General features: G+C 43.2%; 1 protein-coding gene across 2 annotated transcripts in view; it reads right to left on the reverse strand.

The window, feature by feature from the left end:
- LOC109899313 (sodium channel protein type 4 subunit alpha B) overlaps window positions 1-14,595 on the reverse strand; it is a 151,217-nt gene that overhangs the window by 120,699 nt on the left and 15,923 nt on the right. For both annotated transcript variants that reach the window (XM_031836227.1, XM_020494429.2), the window contains exons 4-5: window positions 9,945-10,187; window positions 4,345-4,408 (exon numbers count right to left, since the gene is read on the reverse strand). In XM_031836227.1, coding sequence (XP_031692087.1) covers window positions 4,345-4,408; window positions 9,945-10,187 — 307 coding nt within the window. The remainder of the gene's footprint in view (window positions 1-4,344; window positions 4,409-9,944; window positions 10,188-14,595) is intronic.

Raw genomic sequence — 14,595 nt, forward strand, 5'->3', positions numbered from 1 at the left:
CTTTATGGACCTCGCTTTGTGCATGGGGGCATTATCATGCTGAAACATGAAAGGGCCTTCCCCAAACTGTTGCCACAACATTGGAAACACAGAATCATCTAGAATGTATGCTGTAGTGTTAAGATTTCCCTTCACTGGAAATAAGGGGCCTAGCCCGATCCATGAAAAACAGCTCCAGACCATTATTCATCCTCTACCTTTACTTTACAGTCATCACTCCGCATTCTGGCAGGTAGCGTTCTCCTGGCATCTGGCAAACCCAGATTCGTCCATCTGACTGCCAGATGGTGAAGCATGATTCATCCCACCAGAGAACATGTTTCGACTGCTCCAGAGTCCAATGGCGTCAAGCATTACACTACTCCAGCTGATGCTTGGCATTGCGCATGGTGATCTTAGGCTTGTGTGCGGCTGCTCGGCCATGGAATCCCTTTTCATGAAGCTCCAGACTAACAGTTATTGTGCTGACGTTGCTTCCAGAGGCAGTTTAGAACTTGGTGATAAGCATTTTTTCACACGCTACTCGCTTCAGCACTCTGTGGTCTCGTTCTGTGAGCTTGTGTAGCCTACTACTTTGCAGCTGAGCCGTTGTCCTAGACGTTTCCACTTCACAATAACAGCACTTACTGTTGACTGGGGCAGCTCTAGCAGGGCATAAATTTGACAAAGATGGCATCCTATGACGGTGCCACATTGAAAGAGTTCTTCAGTAAGGTCATTCTACTGTTAATCTTTGTCCATGGAGATTGCATGGCTGTGTGCTCGATTTTATACACCTGTCAGCAATGGGTGAGGCTGAAATAGCCGAATCCACTAATTTGAAGGGGTGTCCACATACTTTTAACATTTTCGAGGCAGTTCCATCCTCTGACCACTTAGATGGGTGTTTGGCATTTTGTTAAAGAGTAAGAAATCATAGCACAAAAAAATGAAGATGAGACATTATTTAAGGCCATGTAAGGCCACAGTATTTAATACCTTTATTGTTCCATTTAAATTGAATCAATGGCTAAAATATGGCGACTATTTGGTCACCAAACTTCAAAGCTGATTTATGCCATGTTCACATGCTAGTCGGAACTAGGAAACTTGATCATTTCCGACTTGCTAACTAGTTGAACGTGGAACATATATAACTACAACCAGTTAGCAAGTCAGAGTTTCCCAGTTCCGACTAGTACTTTAACGCTGCATAAATCAGAACTTTGGACCAATCACCATGCACCAGACAGACAAAGCTTAGAGCCTGGCTGTTTTATCATTCGTGGACACAAGCTGGAGCGTGCGATTGGATTGGCTGTTATCTCTCAGAGAGACAGACAAATACATCCTTTGTCTCCGTGTGGCTGGAGGCAGATGTTACATTTACCGTGTCCCCAGCCCGCCATAACTCACCCCAAGGGACCATTACTCTGCTCTCCCTTTAGGCATTCGCCCAATAACACACAACCCGTATGTTTTTCCTACTTTCCATTACATCTTCAATAGATTCCCTTAATTTTTTTTAAGAAAAGAGGGAGGGGGGGGTATGATTAGAATGTTGAAATATCCCGGTATCAATTACAGCTGCTTTTTAAAGAACGTTTTTTAACCCTTTGTGGTGTGGGGGGTGGGGGGGGGATGTTGAAAGCATGAGCTAGCATCACGCGACATTGAGGGCATTGGAAGAGGCTTTCATTTGATGGAGACTGCCTGTGTGATTTCCTGTGTGAGTTCCTGGAAAAGACATGGATGAAATGTTGTTGGTATTCATTTTCCAATCATTATTTTGTAAGTATAAAAGTAGGAGATTCAATTGAAAGTGGGGACTATTTTGTCTGTGTTTGTGGTTGGAGCAAAATGGAAACCGTGGGGCACATTAGAGCTTGGCACCCAACAGAATACAGATGGGTATTATTTACTTTGTGAAACCCTAGATCTTAGCCCTGGCACTCCTATCCTGCCACTCCTGCCTGTTGCTCCAAAATCACTTGGCGTTACAGGATTAGAGCGTTGGCATGACGGGTCATGCTAGTGTTGAGGGCATTCATTAATTCCATGTCTATGTAGAGTACATTCATTTGATGAGTAGTTGGGCTGAGAATGGGATTCAGAATGTCTCAGAACAACATCAGAATGATTCGGAAAGTTGTCATCTGATGTTAACTTGACGAATATTAAAGATGCCCCCTTTATCCTCCCTGAAAGTGACTATCATGTTGTTGCTTAATGGCTAAGAAAGATGCCACACTTCATGGACACATTTTTCACTGTTGCATGCTCAGTGTAGTTGTGTTCAGGCTCGCTTTCTTTCTATGGATACAATTGCCACTGGGTGTCCTAAAATCTACACAGTACACAAACAAGTGATGTCAGAGGTCACATGTTGATATGCTAACTGCAGTCTCCCATGGCTCAACCCTTCATACTGTCATCCAGAGGGCAGCCGGGTACTAGCATGTCACACTCATGGCCAGGGTGATGAGCCGACACGTTTGGTGATTTACCCCCAGCCATGCAACATGCATGTTCTCCCAATTGCCAATTCCTGGTCCAGAATACATCCGTTTTGGGTTGAGGCGAATGCCGTTTCACTTCAGTGAATGTGGGAGATATATTAAGGAATTGTAAATTGACCATTATTTTCTGAGATATTATTATTTATTTTTAAAACATAAAGATTATCCAATGTCAAAGTGACACACACCAAAGTTATTAGTTGAACTAAATGACTATTTATAAGCTGGGTTTACTTATTTTATATATAAAGTACCAGTCAAAAGTTTGGACACACCTACTCATTCAAGGGTTTTTCCATATTTTGAACTATTTTCTACGTTGTAGAATAATAGTGAAGGCATCAAAACTATGAAATAACACATATGAAATCATGTAGTAACCAAAAGAGTGTTGTGGATGGCCTCCACAATCCACAATCACCCGACCTCAAGCCAATTGAGATGGTTTGGGATGAGTTGGACCGCAGACTGAAGGAAAAGCAGCCAACAAGTGCTCAGCATATGTGAGAACTCCTTCAAGACTGTTGGAAAATAATTCCAGGTGAAGCTGGTTGAGAGAATGCCAAAAATGTGCAAAGCTGTCAACAAGGCAAAGGGTGGCTACTTTGAAGAATCTCAAATATAACATATATTTTGATTTGTTTAACACTTTTTTGGTTAGAACATGATTCCATGTGTTATTTCATAGTTTTGATGTCTTCACTATCATTTTTACAATGTAGAAAATAGTAAAATAAAGAAAAACCCTTGAATGAGTAGGTGTGTCCAAACTTTTGACTGGTACTATATATATATATTATAATTTTTTGGTTACGGCATCGGGTATTTCCAGGCAGTCTCCCATCCCAGTACTAACCAGGCCCAACCCTGAACAGGCGTGTCCAGGGTGGTATGGCTAAAAGCATTTTTTTTTTACCCTGTTTTCTCCCCGAATTAGGTCCCTTGGCTCATCTTTGCATCTCCTCAATGAGGTAGCTGGCCTTACTTCTATACACATTACTCCAACTGTGCTATATAACTTGGGGTGCACGCATCATGACAGCAAAAATATCTACAAAGAACTGTGGGATTCGGTCCTTCTTGGATCTGCAAGCCTACTGTGTAGCGCACCAGTGTCAATCTGCATGACTCAAAAACGCATTATCCCTCTGAGCTAAAGCCTAAACACACATTAGTGCTAACACATATTCCCGTCCAATGCAAGGTTACTCATCAAGCATAGTTTGAGGAAACCAATTCTGGCAGATTAGCAACGCAACCATAGTTAAAGTCACTGTCAAGGCCCACTCGCTTGTTAAAGCCTATTGGCTCGCACAGGATGGATGGTGGTTGATAAGCCCATGGTGTCTTCTCTCTACAGCCTGAGGGCAGCTGAGTCGCCATCAGTCGACCATCACTCCGTCTTGCTGACTCACACCCTCAGAGCCAGGCTATCTCTGTTGACTTAGCCACACAGCGACAGGCATCATCTCAGCCACCTAAACCCTAACCTCAGGGCCCCTTTGTGACATCCTCTGGTACTGCTAAATAGCATGTACTAGACTAGAGCATACAACATGAGGCTAAGGTTCATGAGGCTATGGATCATGAGGCTATGGTTAAACCATCTACAGTACAAGCCACCGTCACACTAGCCTTGTGGTCCGGTCTGTTTGGTATTTTGCCAACCCTTCTCTGTTTTTGTTCCTTACCATGCCAAACAAGATCAACAAGAGGGGAGCTGGCTACAACACATACAGAATGGTAATAACCTCTCTTCACAGTGATGCACATTCATATTTATTGGCTATTGTTCACTGTCATTTTCTTTAGCAATAGAATGAGGAGAAAGAGCAGTGTCACTTACCCAGCATCACTCCCGTCCCCACATATTAAGGCATCCTTAGCTCCCTCCACTTTGTAGTAGTTGTCTGAAAAGGGGAGAAAGATTTTTTTGTTGTTGATTACATTGCTCCAGTATTGCTGAATGTGCCCAAAAGCATTAGCATCTCAAGGTTAAAAGTATTTCAATGGTACTCAGACCTTGTGACCAGAATGCCCTGCTTGGGGAAAGTTGTTTATTGACTGTATTATATTAATCACTGATCTCAAATCATCCCACCCTTAAACAACCCACTGGATGTAGGATTTTAATCATTTGTTATTGTTTTGTGTTTCACCCGAGCTTTTAGGGACCAGTAGCCTGGTGATGTGATGTGTAGCGGAGCCTGCTTGAAGTTGAAGGGAGGGTGAATGAATGAATAGCATAGCAGAACCCAGTAACTGAGTTGCTGTCGACTCCCACAAAAAAAAGATGAGACTTACATTTTGACAAGTGTGTTTAAAAAAATAATAATTGCTATGCATTGTTGCTGTGTTAAATAAACAATTATAGATGCAATCTTAGGAAACAATATTGAGCTGTTCTTTGTTTTTGCCTTGTTTGTTTGGCTGTGGTGTTTACTATCATTACATCATGATGGTCAGGCGTCATGTGGTCTCGTCATGTGACAATCATTCTCCATTAGAGGAACGTCAGTCCATTTAAACATATGTGCCACGTCAGTGTTGTGCAGCAAAGGTTAGCACGCAATGATTTGTGTTGGTGAGGGTGGACCCTAGTAATCCCATCGCTGCAGGGTTGTCTCTGTTATTGCCTGTTTGGATAGGTCAGTACAGAGGACAATGGAACAGAACACTGCCATGTCCTGTGTGTCCATAATGAGCCTCAAACAACTGCTGTGTGAGCCGTTTTCTAGGATACACATTATCCTCTGCAAACATGTTATGCTATGGCTGCATGTAACGTTTGGTTGACGTCACTGTCACACAAGAACTGTAAGACTTACCCAAAGCTAAGAGACCCACGACCAACAACATGACCATATTAGTGCAGTTAAGAAACATCAATCACTACAACAGCATGTGAGCCAGAACGGGGTTCAACTAGTTGAAATCGTTAAAATACTTTAACTGTGTTGGATTACGCTTGGCTGGCGCAATGGAATCAATGGAAGAGTCCCAAAAGTGCAAACTCTGTCCAAGTGGCACTGCGGGCAGGTTAAACCAAAAACTGAGAGTATTTGAAAGATTTCAAATATTGTTTGAAACCAGGTCTATATTACAGCATGTTAATCTTATACACTAACATATAATCTACTGCTCTAGTGTTGTTAATTTTTTCATATTTCGAGGATACTTCACATATCATATCACACGTTAATAACACACGAGTAAAACCTCAACATCACCAAAACTTTAGGCAGGCCCAAGCTATTGCATATGTCTAATTACATTGTATCAGTGGCAGGGAATATACATTTGATCATATTACTACAGTGCTAGCCTCCCTACACTGGCTTCCTGTCAAGGCAAGGGCTGATTTCAAGGTTTTACTGCTAACCTACAAAGCATTACATGGGCTTGCTCCTGCCTATCTCTGATTTGGTCCTGTCGTACATACCTACACGTACGCTGCTGTCACAAGACGCAGGCCTCCTAATTGTCCCTAGAATTTCTAAGCAAACAGCTGGAGGCAGGGCTTTCTCCTATAGATCTCCATTTTTATGGAATGGTTTGCCTACCCATGTAAGAGACGCAAACTCAGTCTCAACCTTTAAGTCTTTACTGAAGACTCATCTCTTCAGTGGGTCATATGATTGAGTGTAGTCTGGCCCAGGAGTGAGAAGGTGAACGGAAAGGCTCTGGAGCAACGAACCGCCCTTGCTGTCTCTGCCTGGCCGGTTCCTCTCTTTCCACTGGGATTCTCTGCCTCTAACCCTATTACAGGGGCTGAGTCACTGGCTTACTGGGGCTCTTTCATACCGTCCCTGGGAGGGGTGCGTCACTTGAGTGGGTTGAGTCACTGATGTGATCTTCCTGTCTGGGTTGCCCCCCCCCCCCCTGGGTTGTGCCGTGGCGGAGATCTTTGTGGGCTATACTCGGCCTTGTCTCAGGATGGTAAGTTGGTGGTTGAAGATATCCCTCTAGTGGTGTGGGGGCTGTGCTTTGGCAAAGTGGGTGGGGTTATATCCTTCCTGTTTGGCCCTGTCTGGGGGTGTCCTCGGATGGGGCCACAGTGTCTCCTGACCCCTCCTGTCTCAGCCTCCAGTATTTATGCTGCAGTAGTTTATGTGTCGGGGAGCTAGGGTCAGTTTGTTATATCTGGAGTACTTCTCCTGTCCTATTCGGTGTCCTGTGTGAATTTAAGTGTGCTCTCTCTAATTCTCTCTTTCTCTCTTTCTTTCTCTCTCTCGGAGGACCTGAGCCCTAGGACCATGCCTCAGGACTACCTGACATGATGACTCCTTGCTGTCCCCAGTCCGCCTGGCCGTGCTGCTGCTCCAGTTTCAACTGTTCTGCCTTATTATTATTGGACCATGCTGGTCATTTATGAACATTTGAACATCTTGGCCATGTTCTGTTATAATCTCCACCCGGCACAGCCAGAAGAGGACTGGCCACCCCACATAGCCTGGTTCCTCTCTAGGTTTCTTCCTAGGTTTTGGCCTTTCTAGGGAGTTTTTCCTAGCCACCGTGCTTCTACAGCTGCATTGCTTACTGTTTGGGGTTTTAGGCTGGGTTTCTGTACAGCACTTTGAGATATCAGCTGATGTACGAAGGGCTATATAAATACATTTGATTTGATATAGAGTATTCTAATTTTTGGCAAAAAGCTATCGAGTACAAAACATTTCGTTTTTTTGTAGTATGGTTTTTACCCCTCAGAAATCGATTTTCAGTCTCCTAATAGGGTAATTTAAGGGAAATGTCTATTTTCAGTTTTGGTAAGATTTCTATACAGTACCAGTCAAAATATTGGACACACCTACTCATTCAAGGGTTTTTCTTTATTTCTACCATTTTCTACATTGTAGAATAATAGTGAAGACATCAAAACTATGAAATAACACATATGGAATAATGTAGTAACCAAAAAAGTGTTAACAAACACAAATATATTTTACATTTGAGATTCTTCAAAGTAGCCACCCTTTGCCTTGATGACTGCTTTGCACACTCTTGTCATTCTCTCAACCAACTTCACCTGGAATGCTTTTCCAACAGTCTTGAAGGAGTTTCCACATATGTTGAGCACTTGTTGGCTGCTTTTCCTTCACTCTGCTGTCCAACTCATCCCAAACCATCTCAATTGGCTTGAGGTTGGGTGATTGTGAAGGCCACGTCATCTGACAAAGCACCTCATCACTTTCCTTCTTGGTCAAATAGCCCTTACACAGCCTGGAGGTGCGTTGGATCATTGATTGTCCTGTTGAAAAACAAATGATAGTCCCACTAAGCGCAAACCAGATGGGATGGTGTATCGCTGCAGAATGCTGTGGTAGCCATGCTGGTTAAGTGTGCTTAGAATTCTAAATAAATCACAGACAGTGTCACCAGCAAAGCTCCCCCTCACCATCACACCTCCTCCTCCATGCTTCACGGTGGGAACCACACATGCAGAGATCATCTGTTCACCTGCATCTCACAAAGACATGGCAGTTGGAACCAAAAATCTCAAATTTGGTCTCATCGACCAAAGGACAGATTTCCACAGTCTAATGTCCATTGCTTGTATTTCTTGGCCCGAGCAAGTCTCTTCTTCTTATTGGTGTCCTTTAGTAGTCGTTTCTTTGCAACAATTCAACCATGAAGGCCTGCATCTCACAAAGACATGGCAGTTGGAACCAAAAATCTCAAATTTGGTCTCATCGACCAAAGGACAGATTTCCACAGTCTAATGTCCATTGCTTGTATTTCTTGGCCCGAGCAAGTCTCTTCTTCTTATTGGTGTCCTTTAGTAGTCGTTTCTTTGCAACAATTCAACCATGAAGGCCTGATTTGTGCAGTCTCCTCTGAACAGTTGATGTCGAGATGTGTCTGTTATTTGAACTCTGTGAAGCATTTATTTGGGCTGCAATTTCTGAGGCTGGTAACGTTAATGAACTTACCCTCTGAAGCAGAGGTAACTCTGAGTCTTCCTTTCCTGTGGCGGTCCTCATGTGAGCCAGTTTCATCCTAGCGCTTGATGGTTTTTGCGACTGCACTCAAAGAAACTTTCAAAGTTCTTAAAATGTTCCGCATTGACTGACCTTCGTGTCTTAAAGTAATGATGGACTGTCGTTTCTGTTTGCTTATTTGATCTGTTCTTGCCATAATATGGACTTGGTCTTTTACCAAATAGGGCTATCTTCTGTATACCACCCCTACCTTGCCACAACACAACTGATTGGCTCAAATGCATTGAGAAGGAAAGAAATTCCACACATTAAATTTGAACAAGGCACAGTTGTTAATTGAAATGCATTCCAGGTGTACCTCATGAAGCTGGTTGAGAGAATGCCAAGAGTTTCCAAAGCTGTCATCAAGGCAATGGGTGGCTACTATGAAGAATCTAAAATATAAAATATATTTGTTATATTTGTTTAACACTTTTTTAGTTAGTACATGATTTGATATGTGTTATTTCATAGTTTTGATGTCTTCACTATTATTCTACAATGTAGAAAATAGTTTTTTTTAAATGAGTAGGTGTCCAAACTTTTGACTGGTACTGTATATGAAACGTTCATAGATCTAACTTCATTAGATTAGATAAATATTACTTTTTCTAAATGACAAAATATTCAATCAATGTACCTCAATATTGTTTGTTGGGATGATCTACAAAGCTGAGATGAGACAGATTACACTTTTAGTTGAGCATGACTAGAGGCATCCAGGGAAAGACTAGTGGCTTCATGGAAAGACTAGTGGCCTCCAGGGAAAGGCTAGTGGCCTCCAGGGAAAGGCTAGTGGCCTCCAGGGAAAGGCTAGTGGCCTCCAGGGAAAGGCTAGTGGCCTCCAGGGAAAGGCTAGTGGCCTCCAGGGAAAGACTAGTGGCCTCCAGGGAAAGACTAGTGGCCTCCAGGGAAAGACTAGTGGCCTCCAGGGAAAGACTAGTGGCCTCCAGGGAAAGGCTAGTGGCCTCCAGGGAAAGACTAGTGGCCTCCAGGGAAAGGCTAGTGGCCTCCAGGGAAAGGCTAGTGGCCTCCAGGGAAAGGCTAGTGGCCTCCAGGGAATCGCTAGTGGCCTCCAGGGAATCGCTAGTGGCCTCCAGGGAATCGCTAGTGGCCTCCAGGGAATCGCTAGTGGCCTCCAGGGAATCACTAGTGGCCTCCAGGGAATCACTAGTGGCCTCCAGGGAATCACTAGTGGCCTCCAGGGAATCACTAGTGGCCTCCAGGGAATCACTAGTGGCATCCAGGGAAAGACTAGTGGCCTCCAGGGAAAGACTAGTGGCCGCCAGGAAATGATGTGAATTACAGGAGGGGGGGTGTTTAACCCTGGGGGGCATTTAGCCCTAAGCCACCCTATACAACAAGTCTCTCTCGCAAAAGGGATCTTTGCTCTCAATAGGGTCAGCCTTTTTAACTAAATTATACATTCATTCATTAAACAGGTGTTTAACTGGCGCACAGCGCTCACCTTCGTCTGCGATGAAGTCTTTGAGCGAGGGCCACGTCCGGTTGTTGCAGAAGAAGGTGGTGTTGGTGTTGAGGGTGTTGTTGACGCAGTGCGCTGTGCTGCGGACGCACTTCTGCCGCAGATTACCCATGAAGAGCTGCAGGCCAATGAGGGCAAACACACTGAGGCAGAACACGGTCAGGATCATCACGTCCGCCAGCTTCTTCACCGACTGGATCAGCGCGCCCACAATGGTCTTCAGGCCTGCCCAAGGTCAATAGGTCAGCACGCACACACATGGTCATAGAAATGGACACAGGGTAAATAGAAGCTATCTTTGATTAGATAGTTCTGTCTAATCATAAGGAACTGTTTTAGATCTAATAACTGAAAATGGTTATTATGTATATGTAATTTAAACATTTAACAAAAATAATTATAAAAAATTCTGGAAGTTAGTGGCCTCTTACTTTTTACAATTACATACTGTATAGTGGGGCTTGTTTACAGTGACTTAACTACAGTGCATTACTCTGTATAACAAGTTACAAAAATTACAATAATTGTATAAGGAACAACACAACGACTCACTATCAATAATAATTAGTGGTGGGCACCAATATCGATAATTCGATATGATATCAATATAGTTTGTAATCGATATGAGCAAGGCACATCGTGATATTGGCTTATCCTTGCTGTTAACCCACACTTTTATGTAAAAGAGGAAACATTAGTGTTTCTGCAGGCATAAAGCCCTCTCACAGGATCTCAACTTAGATTAACTGCCTGCTGATGGGCCATCAACGAGCTTGTGTTCAAACAGGTTGGCTAGGTTAGGCCCCCAGAACATTCACCCTTGGCCCAATGGGCAGTAAGCAAGAACTTGTCTGAATTTCACAAAGCCGTAGAAGTTAAGTCCATACAGTTGCAACTTTGATATTGGTTTAAAAATTGCAAAATGCAATATTGATATAGATTTCAGTGCCCATCACTAATAATACTAACCATGACATGGATGAAATAAACTGTACAGTTACAAATTCAGAACATTAAAAGCAAGAAGGCCACACAGAAACTGAAGACACCGACACGGCATTCAAAATACAAAGAAAGCTAACAAAAACTAACTAACCTCTACAGAAAGAAACATTGTCTTGTTTCTTTTTGAGAGTGCACCGAAAAATTCACAATGTATGGTCATTGACAACAGACGCTTCCCAAATAATGACTGACTTACTGGCTGACTGACAGGCTGGCTGACAAACTAACTGTCTGACTGACTGAAAACGAACTGACTGGCTGACAAACTGGCTGACTGACTGGCTGACAAACCAACTGACTGGCTGAAAAACGAACTGGCAGGCTGACAAACTAACTGACCGACTGATTGACTGACTGGCTGAAAAACTAACTGACTGGCTGACAAACTAACTGACTGGCTGACTGACTGGCTGACAAACTAACTGACTGGCTGACAAACGAATTGACTGGCTGACAAACTAACTGGCTGACTGACAAACTAACTGGCTGACTGACTGGCTGGCTGACAAACTAACTGACTGACAAACTAACTGACTAAATGACTGGTTGACAAACTAACTGGCTGACTGACTGGCTGGCTGACAACCTAACTAACTGACTGGCTGACACACTGACTGACTGGACAACAAACTGACTGGCTGACAAAACAACTGACTGGTTAACAAACGAACTGACTTGCTGACTGGCTAACAAACTAACTGGCTGATTGACTGGCCGAAAAACTAACTGGATGACTGACTGGCTTATTGACTGGCTGGCTGACAAACTAACTGACTGGCTGACAAACTAACTGACCAGTTGACAAACTAACTGACTGGCTGACTGACTGATGGACTGGCTGACAAACTAACTGACTTGTTGACTGACTGGCAAACTAACTGACTGGCTGACAAACTAACTGACTGACTGACAAACTAACAGAGTGACTGACTAACTGGCTGGCAAACTAACTGGCTGACTGACTGGCTGACAAACTAACTAACTGACTGGCTGACACACTGACTGACTGGCCAACAAACTAACTGACTGACTGGCTGACAAAACAAATGACTGACTGGCTAACAAACTAACTGACTGGCTGACAAAATAACTGACTGGTTGACAAACTGACTTGCTGACTGGCTAACAAACTGACTGATTGACTGGCTGACAAACTAACTGGATGACTGACTGGCTGATTGACTGGCTGGCTGACAAACTAACTGACTAGCTGACAAACTAACTGACTGGCTGACAAACTAACTGACTGGCTAACAAACTAACTGACTGACTGAGAAACTAACCGACTGACAAATTAACTGACTGACTGAACAGAATTGCCTACTGGCTGACTGACTAACTGTCTGACAAACTGACTGACTGACTGCCTGACTGGCTGATTGACTGGCAAACTCACTGACTGGCTGACAAACTAACTGACTAGCTGACAAACTAACTGACTGGCTGACTGACTGACTGGCTGGCTGGCAAACTAACTAATTGGCTGATTGACTGGCTGGCTGGCTGACAAACTAACTGACTGGCTGACCAACTAACTGACTGGCTGACAAACTAACTAACTGACTGAGAAACTAACCAACTGACTGGCTAACAAACTAACTGACTGACTGAGAAACTAACCGACTGACAAATTAACTGACTGACTGAACGGAATTGCTGACTGGCTGACTGACTAGCTGTCTGACAAACTAACTGACTGACTGGCTGGCTGACTAATTGACTGACTGCCTAACTGGCTGATTGACTGGCTGGCTGACAAACTAACTGACTGGCTGACAAACTCCTTGACTGGCTGACTGACTTGCTGACAAACTAACGAACTGACTGGCTGTCTGGCTGACAAACTAACTGACTGGTTAACAAACTAACTGACTGACTGGCTGACTGACAAACTAACTGACTGACTGGCTGACAAACTAACTAACTGACTGGCTGACAAACTAACTAACTGACTGACTGGCTAACTGACTAATTGACTGACTAACTAACTGACATTTGGACTTGAACCCTGTCTCAGAATGTTCCCAAAGCATTTCCAAGATTTTCTAGCATTTTTTCCCAAGCTAACTATATTTAGCTTATCTGATCCTATGCTATTACTTTACTATCCTGATTCCTATTTGGCCAGGATTTGTGTTGGATTAAAGGTAGTGTGAGGGGCCAGACTGCTGTACAGTATGAATACTGAGAGGAATTCAGTCTCTAAACCGTCACTTCCAGTCTGGCATTTCCAGAAGATGGTGTGGGCCAAAGGAGGTCAGCCATGAAGAGCCTGACGCACCATGTGTCTCAACAGCACCTGACAAAAGGAAGAAGTGGAATACATGGGCCATGACTGATTGAAGTTAGCCCCGGCAGAGTAGATACCGGGTACCTACTGTATGGTACAGATCATCCCAAAGTGACCTACCAGGTAAATCTAGAAATCTAGGTCCTATAGCCTATGGCCAGGTCGCAATTGTAAATGAGAACTTGTTCTCAACTTGCCTACCTGGTTAAATAAAGGTGAAATATTTTTATTTTTTTAATTGCGTAAAGTAAAAAGTACGGTCCAGGGTTTTTCCCTGGCCAGGTCAAGTGGACAGGTTATGCATTGTAGATTTACATAAAGGGCCCTGCTCAGAAATATACTGCACTGTGTTGCTAAGGGTACTACACCCCTTTCATCCAAACAAGGGATTTAGTCCTATTTGAGTAGAGATCCAGTCTGAATGGATTGTATGTCCTGCTTCCTATGGGAGCGTCTGTTGTGAATGGAGATATTATTACCATACAAAGTGGTATTTGACTATACCCATGCCTGTTAAACACTAAGGGTGAATGAGACCTGTTGAGTCAGATAACGAGGTAACATAATCCTTGGGCTTAAGGCCAGATGTCATGTTGAAGCTTTATCTGTGGACTATATATTCACTATGTTGATGTCTATAGCGAAGTGTTTGCATACAGCATGTGGATGCAAGCATTGATGCATGACTACGCCTTCAAAGAAACTAGATTAGTATTTTTCATAAATGAATGGCATACATACATCCAAATACAAAATGAATTTGAAATGACAACACAACGGTTGCTACCAGACTCTTATTCTACTGCTCAGGTTATACATTGCCCCACATCCCTCCCTTCCCCAATACATGTGTTAATATTGGACTATAATTTGTGTCTTCCTTGATTATACTTATGCTAAAATATTTATTATATTCTTTTGATCCATTTCCTTTGTTTGTATTCTTATCTTTTCGTTTTTCTTATTGTTGTTGAATTGTCGAGAAGGAACCTGCAGGTACGCATTTCGTACGGTGATGTAAACCATGCGTATATCGCGTACATAAGCCTAATACAACTTAAAACATACTATGGGCAAACATATTCCATGAGAATCTAAAATGTGAGAATCCTCCATTTTGAATCAGACGTTACCCAACTCAAAGGTCTCATTTCCACTCACAGGTTAGTTTGATTACCGGAAACAAAAAGGGAATGACAAGGCACTCTGTTCCAATACCCACACTAGCAGGCCACTTTGGGTGCATGCCCAATACATTGCTTCATCCTAAGTACAGTAGGGTGCTAGTGTAGACATATTGGAACGTAGCCGGGGTTTAGTTCTTCCAACGGTGGGTGG

This window comes from Oncorhynchus kisutch, linkage group LG11, assembly GCF_002021735.2.
Source record: "Oncorhynchus kisutch isolate 150728-3 linkage group LG11, Okis_V2, whole genome shotgun sequence".
NCBI classification, from domain to species: Eukaryota; Metazoa; Chordata; class Actinopteri; order Salmoniformes; family Salmonidae; genus Oncorhynchus; species Oncorhynchus kisutch.